The sequence below is a fragment of the Medicago sativa genome, chromosome 8, assembly GCF_051527215.1.
Source record: "Medicago sativa cultivar Bolivia chromosome 8, Bolivia_mono, whole genome shotgun sequence".
NCBI lineage: Eukaryota > Viridiplantae > Streptophyta > Magnoliopsida > Fabales > Fabaceae > Medicago > Medicago sativa.
Window position 1 is genome coordinate 87,013,164 of NC_140756.1, and position 12,604 is coordinate 87,025,767.

Sequence of the window (12,604 nt, forward strand, 5' to 3'; positions counted from 1 at the left end):
TACGTATATGTAACACAATGAATATCCGGAATTTATCAAATTAGACAAACCTCAATCCATTCATGTGGACTGATATCCTCCCATCTCTTGTCAATCTCCCAAGGAAGCCGGTCAGAATCATGATAAAGAGCTAGCCTCTCAAGGTGCACTGACTGTAATAAGAATAAAATATTTGTCAAACCAAAATAATGAGTTGCACTGCCTAAACAATGTAAAAGCCCACTTTGATCGTGAGCTGAACAACAACAACAACCAAGCCTTATCCCGCTAAGTGCGGTCGGCCACATGAATCAAACGACGCCATAGTGTTCTACCAAAAACCATGTCTTTCTCTAACTCGTTTATCTATAGATCCTTCCTAATAGTTTCTCTTAAAGTTTTTCTAGGCCTACCCCTACCTCTAGTGATCTGAACAATTTAATTAAATTAGAAGTGGAGGCAACAAGGGCCAAAATATATCAAAGAGGCTCTATTAAGATTTAAGGAACCAAGTCATCCCAAGTGGTTAAGCTGTCAAGGAAAGGACTTATTAATATCTATACCACCATTCAGTGGTGCATCATGTCACGTGGGGAGAGAAGTACACATAGCTGAAAAATTGGCTACTGAAATCTTCTAATAAAACCAGCCAGATATTGCCAGGAAGCTACATCTCTGACCCAAATTGTATAACCATGTGGCAAAAGAGTAAAATATAGGAATTATGAATACCATCTGCCTTTGTATCTACTGGTAAAACACCAATTAAGAGAATTTTCGATAGGAAATAGAACCCTGGTATCATAATATCAGAGCCACAGGGCCTTATTAATAATAGCAGTTGTCCACTTGACAGTTGATTGTAACAGAGGGAGCAGGGACAAAAAGGGGAGAGGGATAGTAAGTCTTAGAAATTGTGGTTGGGCCTAACACAACCCCACAAAATCGGCTTATGAGGTGAGGACTGCCCCACTTATAAACACTTGTTCAGGCCATTTCTCGACCAATTTGGACTCTTTAACACACCCCCTCACGCCCAGCACTATTCGGCTTGGTGGGAGGCCGGATTGCGAAAACCTAATAGCAGGTGGCGCAACGGATATTGGAGGAGGCTCTGATACCATCTTAGAAATTGTGGTTGGGCCTAATACAACCCCGCGAAACTGGCTTATGGGCTTGGTGGACTGTCCCCACTTATAAACACTTGTTTAGGCCATCTTTCAACCAATGTGGGACTCTTTAACAGTTAGTAAGTTAACTTTCCAGTAGACAGTAAAATGGAATAATTGGGGTGATAATAAAAAGGGAAGAGAGAGTAATGGGGGCAATTCAAATTTGGTTGAGAATTTCACAATTCAGAAAGTCTCGATCTCTAGATTACATAGGAGTGTCTTCTTTTTCTACTTTCTGCATTTTTTTTAAAGGGATCTACTATCTCCATTTACCATCTCAGTTATTGACTTTATTGTATATCAACTTAATACTGACCAAGATTTTGGAGTTTTTACTTGAATAAAATCTCTACTTTTCCTATTAACTCTGATCCACCTCTATCACTAAATTATGAAATATTGCAAAACAAATCCCAACTCTACAACAACCCAATACAGAAGTAACAATACCGAGCATTAAGACAGGAAGCTTTACTAGATCAAAAAACAATAATGGCAAGTCATAATTTGGTTTACTTAAACAGGTTGACCTTCGATAGAAGGTTCATAAAATATCTCAACAAAAAAGGTCTTACCTTCCTCAATCTATCCAAAGCACCACTAGTATCAAAAGTTTCATTCCCCTGTTCATCCATTGTAACAGCGGCAAGCTTAGCCAAAGTCACACCTGAAGAAAATGGATGGCCGGGATTACTGCAAACAACACTTAATAGCGTAAGCAAGTGGAAACAAAGAAAAAGAACCTCATTGATCTACAAAGTAGGAAAACTGAATGAAATGTCAATATGCATGGATACTTGTATGCTCTCGAAAAGAAAAAAAACTAACCTGACAGAATCTTCATATCTGATATGCACATTACTTATAGATATCTTGAGATTTCCAATAATTGTAGAGATCAGAGAACTCAGCCATGAATTTCCAGAAGATGGCTGTAAGATAATAAAGCTGTCAGTCAAATTATTTCAAGGGCATACTCACACAGATTATTTCAACTACACACGCAAACAGAGAGAAAGAGGGGGGGAGAGATCTTCCCAATAAAAGTACTGACTTAATCAAATCATGCTTAGATAAAACAAAATCCTCGGGTAAGATAGTTTTTGATGTAAGTACACCCATATATGTACTCAACTATTAAACAAGGTTAAGGTGCAGCAGTAGACGAGGAAAGGTATCAATGATTAGTTGGGAAATTAATCTATTTGTTTCACACAAAAAACATTTTATTCATTGTAAGTTTGCTCACTGCCTAGGCAATTCATACATAATTCCAGATAAGTTCATTTAAGCAGTTCCAAGAAGAAGTTTACAAAAAAGGAATGGCAGTATAGTTATTAAGACTTATATTGATGCCGACTATGCAGGGTCAGCTACTGGCAGCATGCTACCACTGGTTATTGTACCTTTCTTGGAGGAATTTGAGTACTCCTTGTGTTTCATAATATGTGTCTTTTAAGGTAATGCACACTTTTTAAGAAAGTCATTGGGTGCACTAATTTCTATGATAAAATGAATTGTATTTAGTAAAGTATCGTTATTAATAACAGTTGATGGACTAGTTAGGCGAGTTGAGATACAATAAATAAGGGTATATAAGTGGAAAAAGATAATGAATGTTTTATTGGTATTCTAAAACAACAAATAATATGAAACAAATTTCTAAATGAGACACATAATATAAGACGGAGGGAGTAATTGGAGCAATAAAAAGCAAGTGTGTGGCTCGTTCTAGCATTGAAGCTGTTTTCCAGGATATGCACAAGGCATTTGTGAACTATTTTGGCTCAAAATAATTCTAGAAGATTTAAACATTCTGCATCTACTTTCATTGTTACTCTAAGGAATAGAAACATATCTTGCTGAGTGCATTCAAAACTCAAGCACATTCAGAAAGTCATTTCTTTAAGTTCTCATACTTTCATTCAATGTTTTAATAACATGAAGAGAAAAAAAGGGTAAAACTAATCATAAAACCAAGTGAATTTTAAGCAGCTAGATTATATAAAAGTCATACATTTCCCAACTTGGACTTGGATATTGCATCAAGTGTTGCTGACTCTGCTTCCTGCATGACCACGGGAAAAAAAAAAAGGATATAATTGAAAACGAATATTACAAAAATACATGTTAGGAAATGAAGGTAGACGAAGTTTAACAAAGGCCCAAAAACAGGGGGAAATGAATCAGAAAAGAAAAGGCCGCCTGATTTTACATGAAACCAAATGCTAGTTTGCTTACAAGGACACAAAAGAGCAAAAATCTATACATCTTAATTTCCTTGCTAATCACTTTATTTTCCTTCTCTGAACCTTCCCTTTTCAAAGGAAGGCAACTAATTGAAATAAAGATAAAGCATAACAGTGCAAACTACGCTGACCTTTAGTAGTGTGTCTTTTAAACAAAATAAAAAAGGGTTAAATATGTTTTTAGTCCCTACAAAATTACAAACTTTCAAGTTTAGTCCCTATAAAAAATTTATTCACTTTTAGCCCCTATTTACATTTTATAGGGACAATTTTGGAGGACTAAAAGTATAAATTTTTTGTAAAAAGTTTTCAAAATAGGGACTATTATTACAAGGGTTAAATATGTTTTTGGTCCCTATAAAATTGAGAACTTCTAAGTTTAGTCCTTACTTAATTTTAATAGTACTTTTAGTCCCTACAAAAATAATTTACTTCTAATTTTAGTCCCTGCTAAAACAAAGTTTGTTTAATTATCCTTAATCTCTTAAATTTTTGAACAATTTTTTTTAGACAAGTTTAGAACACTATGAAAGGTTCATTTACTAAAATATAGAATTTTTTAACATGAAACGAATTAAATATGAATTTTTTAAAACGACAAAAGTTAAAGATAAAAGTAATAAAATCTGGACTTAAAAATCAAATTTTGCGATAATTTTTTGCTGAGGAACTTTTAGTATTGTTTTTAACACGTCTAAAAAAAATTATTCAAAAACTTATGAGTATAAGCATAAATTAAACAAATTTGAATTGAGCAGGGACTAATATTGAGTGCATAATTTTTTTGTCGGGTCTAAATGAACTATTAAAATTAAGTAAAGACTAAACTTAAAAGGTCTCAATTTTATAAGGAGTAAAAACATATTTAACCCTTATTACAAACTTCAATATTATGGAGGACTAAAATCATCATTAAAACTTTATAAGGACTAAAGTTGAAAACTCTTGATTTTGTTGGGACTAAAAAAATATTTAACCCAATAAAAAATTGGGGAACGGAGAAATTATTATTAACTAAGCGGTACTAGTGACCATTTTACAACCGTCCCCAAGGGTATTTGAACTAGTTCCTTAAGGTTACAAGTCCAAACCCTTACCGCTGAGCACCTCTTGGACGCCTCTAGTAGTCTGTCTAGATTGAGAGAAAGATAAGAAACTGAATAGTTTTCTGTAATTGATACTGAGGATTAATACATGCTGCAAGCATTTATAGTAGAAGTGACAGCTAAGCATAGTTGTAACAGAAGCTGTAACTTAAACAAGATGTTCCCCACTAGGTGAATCAGCTTTTATGGATCAAACAAATAATACCCTATCATGTATTGAGTCCAAAGATAGACCAATTTTATCTAACTTTTTCATAAAGGTACGGCCTATAATTTGTTGTCTCCCTCTGTTTTTCTATCAGTTGGGCTACCTTCAATCTACCCAACCCTCCTTGCAAGTGCTTCCATGGGTCTTTTCCACACATGTTTAAACTACCTAAGGCAAGCCTCTACAATCTTTTCTGCAATTAGATGTACACAAGTCCTCCCATAAATGATTGTATTTCTAAACCTACCAGGTCTTATGTGACCACTCAACAATCGGAACATTTTCATCTCTGCTCTCACTACGTTTACTATCTTGTTGGCTACTTACCGCCTAACATCCAGTCACATGCAACATTGAAGGTTCATAAAATCGATTGACAATAATAAAAACAAAATTTTGTCCAAGCACAAACAACAAGATAACCTTACACACTTCTATTGCAGGAAAATTAAAAATATATTACACAATTGACCCGGCAACAAACAACAATACAGCCTTAAAACAAATGTTATCAAATAAAGATATTTTCACACAAGCATAGAATCCTACCTCAATTTGCTGAAGCTTGTCTTGGAAAAGTTTTTCTCTATCCTCCTCCTGTAATAAAATAAGCTCAATTAAGCAAAAGATACAAACATTAGTTAGTTAAACAACAAACAGAATACTTCTGTACCTTTATAGTCCGGCTATCAGGAGCGGGATTAGCAAGAATAAAGACACGGTCGATTAGAACAATCACCGGTTCTTTCCCCAAACTTTTCCAAGGAACCTATTACATTATAGAGAGTGAGGTAGAAATTCTAATGAACATACAATGTGAAATCACGAGGAAGAATTCCATGCGACGTGAAAAGGGGAAAAAAAGAAGAGCAATAAAAATAAAATCGTAAACAACAAAAAAATACATTGAAATTACAAAACCAAACATGCAAACTTGTATGCCATATATTTTACACAACTAAACATGCATGTAAGCATGTGCACATGTATCCATTCATGTTTGTATAATTATCAAACATACATAGATGCACGCATATATGACTATGACTAAGAAATCCAAAGTAATGAGTCAAAGGTTAGCAGCAACCAGAAATGTTAAATGCTACCTTCAATGTGATGGTACCAACAAAGCCAGATTTGACAGTAACAGGAAGCTTTAGTGCATTTAGTGCCTCTGACTTTAGTTTCAAATCTTTGAGGACGACGTCGCCTGCAGAGTTGAGACTTTAGATGGAATACCAATGAACAAATGCCTCAATAGAGTACAAACCATTTCGGAGAAATGTGAAATTTTACAAGCATTCATGACAAAAAGCTTCAGCCAGCATTGTATTTTGAGATGAATTCATTCAATAAAAAGGTATTTGCTGGCGCAATATTTAATATGGTTCCATATAAAAACGCATAATATTAAAATGTAAAGGCGCATGTACATGAAACTACATTTACCATAGCATGTGATTAACCTCCATAGTTCGTAAATCACATCAAAGAGCAAAAAACAATTCCATTTGAATATCAAAAAAAAAAAAAAAACTTAGAAATCAATGACCTCAAAGCTAAAAAGTATCTTAGGAAAATAAACCCATCCCACAAAATATCTATCTAAAACTCTAAAGCGACACTTCTGGTCGAAGGCGTGTTTGGTGTCCGACACATGTCAGTGTGTTACTAACACATCTGATTAAATTGAATTATGTCATTTTTTCAAATTAAATCGGTGTCGACAATGTCGTGTCCAATGTTCGTGTGTGTCTGTGCTTCATATTCTAAAGACTCTAGAGTTAAGTTCCAACCAAATGGAGCATAGATTACTCTTCTTTCTATTTACAACAACACCTCAGGTTATCCATAATTACTAATTTAACCTCAGAATGCAAAATTTCAGCATAGGAATTCAAGAAAATTGAGAATAAGTTAAAAGAAAATAACAGAAAACAAACCTTTCCAAACACTTATTCTCAACGCCTCCGCAGAGAGTCCATGTACATATTCGCCCAAATATTTTCGAAGCAAATGCAGTACCTGTGAACAAAAGCAAAATCAACACTATTAATCGACAAAAAAATTTCGAAGCATGTGATCAAGAATCATCGCAAATCATTCAAACCGAAGCATAAAAAGAAAGATTGCGTACACAAATTGAAACGGAAAATTGAAATTGAGGTTGAAAATTAATGCGCGAAAGAAAGAATTCTTACGTGAGCTTCGAACATGATGAATAATCGGAGAAGATAGAGTGCGATCAGAGGGGAAATAGGAAAGGATCCATGAAGAAATGAGAGAATTAGGGTTTGATTGTTGTAAGCGGTGATGCGTAGAAATGGCGTGAATGAGAATGATAAGAGAGTGTACGTAACAGAATCGATTGAAAAGAAATGAAATGAAAATGAAAATGAAAATGAAGGAAATTAGAAGAATTGGTTTTTATATAGGTCCCTCCGCGGGTTAACTTCTTCTAAGTTTATTTATGACTTATATGTAAGAACCTGGTACTGACACCGCTTTAGTGGTGGTCCACTTTAACTTTTAATCAATTTTTCCTTATTTCATTTCCTTTTTTATCAGCTTTTTTTTTTTTTAGGTAATCACCTTTTTTGTTTATTCTTTATTATTTATTTAGTCTTTTTAGTTTTATTAATTAATTTCAGTAAGATATTTTATATTATTAATCTATCATATCGTATTAGGGTCCATTTCATGTACATATAAAGAGACATGATATGATAAAGTTATCATATCTTATTCAATGGAAGTCCCTAATATGGACCTCAAATTAAAGGACCATTGGTGGACCTTGGTTGGTTACCGGCTATAGCAAGTCACTATTTTTTTATGTTTTGTTTGAAGACTTGGTAATCATGAAACTCATCACCGCTTTGCCCATTCCAGTATACAGTAGCAGAACAACTCATCCTCTATCTCTCCTTTATGTTATCAACATAATTTCATTTGTGTGTCATTGTTTCTAGGAGAACACTAATGATCAACAAGCACCACATCAAACTCTTTCTCCAAAGCTTTAAATTTCATTTCAATCACAGCCACAAAAACTACAACCAAACCAGATCTCCTCTCTTTTCCAATTTCTTTTTAAAGGAACGAAAAAACAAAGAACACCATATGACATACGAATGGGACTTTATTTCAAAGTTTATTTTTCTCTGATTTTTATAATAGTCACAAAAGGAAAAACAATGATTGAATTAATCACCAATTTAACAAAAAAATAATAATGAAACTCTGTGGTTTGAGAGGATCAAAATGCAGAAGAAGAGAAAGCATTCTGGAAGTGAGTGAAGAAAAAATGGTGTCGGCCAAGAAACTAAGTGGAAGAAGATCCCAAACTTCTTAGGAGAGAGAGAAAGTTAAGAGAATTATCAACTAAAGCTGCACGTTAAGGTCAAACTTCCATGAAGATAAAAAGCAACCGGCTATAAACAGTCATTTTTTAAGGTCCACTGATGGTCCATTTAATTGAGGTCTATATTAGGGGCTCCCCTTATTCAATATGCGTGCATAAATAAAAAAGGATAATTTAAGCCTATTTACAATTCTATTTTACTCATTCTTTGTTATTTTTATCCTTAATTTTTGGTGGGTTAACAATATGATAGCATAAAGTTATCCCACGTGCTTCTTATGTTTCTCAAAGACCTCCTTCGACCCCCACCCTCTCCAACTGTTCTCTTCTAAAATTATGTTTCAGATCTTTCTTTCTCTTAATTGTTTCCTACTTATACCTTTCTTCGTGTTTTTTCTTTTCTCTTTTTTTTTATTCTCTTCCCAATCGTTTCTATTTGAATCAAAGTTAGCATACCATTTGCAAGGTGGCATTTACTATGGGAAAGGCTAATCCTTTCCCACCATGGAAAATGCTACTTTTTCTATACACCTGGCAAGTGCAACCGGTTGAAAGAACATTTGTTTGGTAACTTCCTTTGAACAAACAAAAAACAATACAGTATTATATTAAAGAGCAATGATATTTGTACATCCATTTATTGACAACTTTAGTGACAACCTTGCTTTTCTATCTTTTTATTGGTTAAAAACAATGGAGAGAGAAAAAGGAAGAGAGAGGATAACAACATCATATGAGTATGAGAGAGAAAGTTGTTCAAAAGTTGTTAGAAAATGGTTGTACAAATATCATTTCTCTATATTAAACTTGGTATTACACCTCCCTTTTAAATTGGTTTGCTTTATACACCATTAAAATCAACTGTCACTATGAATCGATCCGATCTGTTTCCATATTGTTATTATTTTGAATTTGTTGTGGGATTTTGAATTAAAACTGAACTTTATGTTTTTGCTTGTAAATTCATTGTACAATTTCAATCATCCCGATTTGTTTCCATCTGAATTAATTTGTAAAGGTTGTTATTGTTTTGTTTTTCATCATTTTTTTTTTGAATTAAAAAATAGTTCTTACTTTTGTTTAAGAGGAATTTTGAAATATTTTATGATGATATACGCGACACTTATGTAGGATATTACTGATTTCTTTGTTTATATAATTACAGCCATATTTTTAGTTAATGTTACTTCCTTATTATTATTATTTTTGACGATAATGTTACTTCATAATTGATAATTCATTAATGCAGGATATCGCCGATATCACTTATTAATTCAAAATTCTATTAATTTACTTTTATTCATTATTGATAATCCTTTTTAGTATTTTCAAATATGTACGCGGGGTTCCAATAGAATGTTTTGGTTGAGCCTTGGTGATTTTCGTTTTAAAATAGGCCCATTATCCATTATTGTGCCAATAGCCCATAAAATAAAATATCATTAAACCTTATCATGTGGGGTCAAAGTTTTTGTAAAATTTTAAAAACAAAAAGTCATCAATAGGTTGTAAGTGGACAATCTCAACCATTCAATATTTTTATTAATATATCAATGGTTCATATCCACCTTTCCCATGGTGGGAAAAGATTAGACCTTCCCATGGTAAATGTCACCCATTTGCAAAGGTATAGGCACAACAATATCATATGATGAGATAAACATCTAATTTAAGATGGTGCAGGTTTAATGTTTTGGTTGAATTGAAACCACCGATTTTTCAAACACCAAATCACACCACAGTGTCTTAGCTTCTTCTTATTTTGGGCTTCATGTTTCATTTGTTGTTTCTATTCTAATTGTTTAATATTATGTGCTTAATTTTCGAAAAACTCTATTTTTTGTGTTTAATCTTTTGTCTTTCTCATAGTATCTCAATGACTTTTTTCAATTAGGATTTAGTTATCACTGTCATATATTATCCTATAATGTATGCCAAACATGTGATAAGATAATATATTGTTATCATGTGTGCACCAAACGCATGATAAGATAAGCGTAAATCATGTCAATATCGTATTATATCCTTATCCAACTTATAATCACATCGTGTCTCTATCCTATCATTCACACCAAAATGGCTCTTAGGGTAAGTATTAAAAATCATGAAAGACAAAGTGTGAGTAAGGAGAACACAATATTGCATGTAAATCATGTACTCATGAATATGCATGGTAGAATGTGTAACGTGTAACGCCCTCCTTTTTATTTAATTATTTTAATTAGTTTTAGAATATATTTCTATATTTATATGATGTATATGAGGGATATATGATTTGTTGAGATTAGATGTCTTTTTATAATTTAGTTAATATATTTTGTTGAGCGATATTTTGTTATGTTATATGTTGGTATTTACTAGCATAATATATTTGTTAATTGTTATAGATATATATTTGTTATTTGGTGTATTATTGTATATTTAGTAGAGAAATATTATTTATTAGAATATGAGGATTATTAGTGTGAGTAAAATTGGAGGTTAGAATAGAAAGAAAAATAAGTTGTTGGGCCTAAATAGATTTGGGAAGAATATTTTAGTATTATAAATAGAAAAGCTTAGGTTAGAAAAAGTTTACCAAAAACCGTTTTTTGGAAAAGAGGAGAACAAGAAAGAAGAGAAGAGAAGAGAAAAGTCAAGAGAAGAGGAGAAGACCTTAGGAAAGAAGAACGCTGCTGCTGATTCAGGAATTAATCTAAGGTGAGGGTGAGACTATCTTGCATTAATATTAAGTTGTTAAATCATTAGATTACATCTAACAAGTTGGGGAGAGTTTGTGAGAATTTGAGAATTAGGGTTTTGAGAGAGATTTGATGATTATATGATGAAAACTTGTTGAATTGATGTAGAAATTGTGTACAGACCTTAGATAATCCATAGGATGATTACTGGAAGTAGTTTTGAGGGTAGCTCCATGAGATTAGGTGAAACTTGAAGAAAATTTGCATTCTGCCCAAATTTTGATATTAAAACTGGTATTGATCGGTGCGAAATTGGTCTTAGGTGTAAATACGAAAGTTGTAGGTATGGATGTTAGCTTTCTAATGTCGTTGGTCTCACGTCAAAACGATTTATAGAACTTGAGTTATTGTAACGCCCACTTTGACATTTAATTACTTTTATTAAGTTAGAGTTTATTTATGTGATTTATTTATATATATGAGGTGTTAGTATTTTATTAAGTGGCTTTATTCTATTATTTATTAGAATATTAGAATTATTAGTGTAAGTAGAATTGGAGGTTAGAATAGAAAGAAGAATAAGTTATTGGGCCTAAATAGATTTAAGAAGAGTGATTAGTATTATAAATAAGGAAGCTTAGGTTAGAAAGAGTTTTTACGTTAAACCGCTTTTTGGAGAAAGAGGAAAAAGAGGAGAACTCAGAGAGAGAGAACCCTATGAACGAAGAACGCTGCTTTTGATTCCAGAGAAACAATCTAAGGTAAGGGTGAGACTATCTTTCACTAATATTAAGTCTGTAAATCATTAGGTTGCATATAACATGCTTTAGGATGAGTTTGTGAGAGTTTGAGAATTAGGGTTAAAGTGAGGAATTGTTGATTAGATGATGGAAACCTGTTGAATTGAGGTAGAAAACAGTGTTCAGACCTTAGATTTTTCATAGTACAATGATTAGAACCAGTTTTGGGGTTGGATTGTTGAAAATTAGAGATTTTATGATAATGAATTATCTAGTTTTATATATGAACTGTCGACTATGAAGTTTAGAATCGCTAATACATATATAATTGCTGGATGTTTATCTATAGCTAGAAATATTCATTGCGATAATTGATACATCTTGTACTTGTGATTTCATCAAACGTGTAGTAGTCTGTGTGTAAATATGCTTTGATTTTTAAATTGAAAATTAATCAAACGAATGGAAAGTTAGATTAATATCTCTTGTTTAGTTTCTATACTCACGTAATATTGGATTTAAGACATCTTTTGGTGGACTAATATTTTACTAGATTTACATATTTAAGTTGAATACGTGTATACACAGTACATGTACATGCCTTATGATAAATTGCCATTATTTTTTTGGATTAAATTAATATGCTATAATTTCTAGTGATCCTTATAGATATAGATAGTACAATTATAATGAAATTATTTCTACTACTTTTTTCTTAAACGTGTTTGAGATAATATGTTTTAGACGATGAATCGAATTGATGAAATATTAGATGTTGTGTAATGATAAATTATTTGATGATGTGTAATTGATGTGCTATTTAACGGTGTTGTATCTGACGATGGTGCTATATAAAGATGTGTTACTATTTAAAGTTCGTGTTTTAAGATGAACTTGGAGTAGGAAAGGAAGGATGTCTAGATTATTAGAAGCTGTCCAGGAAGCCTAAGTTAAGATGTGATATTCAAGAAGTATAGTTGAGGTATTATTTGACTAAGTGTAATTTGTGAATTATTTGATGATGTGAAATTGATGTGTTAATTGATGATGTATAATTGAAGTGCTATTTAATGATGTGTATTTGATAATGATGTTATTTAAAGAT

The 12,604-nt window shown here is 32.5% G+C and overlaps 1 protein-coding gene across 1 annotated transcript in view; it reads right to left on the reverse strand.

Moving 5' to 3' along the window:
• LOC146902774 (calcium-dependent lipid-binding family protein) overlaps window positions 1-7,117 on the reverse strand; it is a 50,580-nt gene extending 43,463 nt beyond the window's left edge. The window contains exons 1-9 of the mRNA XM_085732346.1: window positions 6,916-7,117; window positions 6,658-6,739; window positions 5,821-5,924; window positions 5,388-5,483; window positions 5,264-5,311; window positions 3,169-3,219; window positions 1,980-2,083; window positions 1,727-1,844; window positions 51-152 (exon numbers count right to left, since the gene is read on the reverse strand). Coding sequence (XP_085588472.1) covers window positions 51-152; window positions 1,727-1,844; window positions 1,980-2,083; window positions 3,169-3,219; window positions 5,264-5,311; window positions 5,388-5,483; window positions 5,821-5,924; window positions 6,658-6,739; window positions 6,916-6,930 — 720 coding nt within the window. The 5' untranslated portion in view covers window positions 6,931-7,117. The remainder of the gene's footprint in view (window positions 1-50; window positions 153-1,726; window positions 1,845-1,979; window positions 2,084-3,168; window positions 3,220-5,263; window positions 5,312-5,387; window positions 5,484-5,820; window positions 5,925-6,657; window positions 6,740-6,915) is intronic.
• Window positions 7,118-12,604: the final 5,487 nt, after the last annotated feature.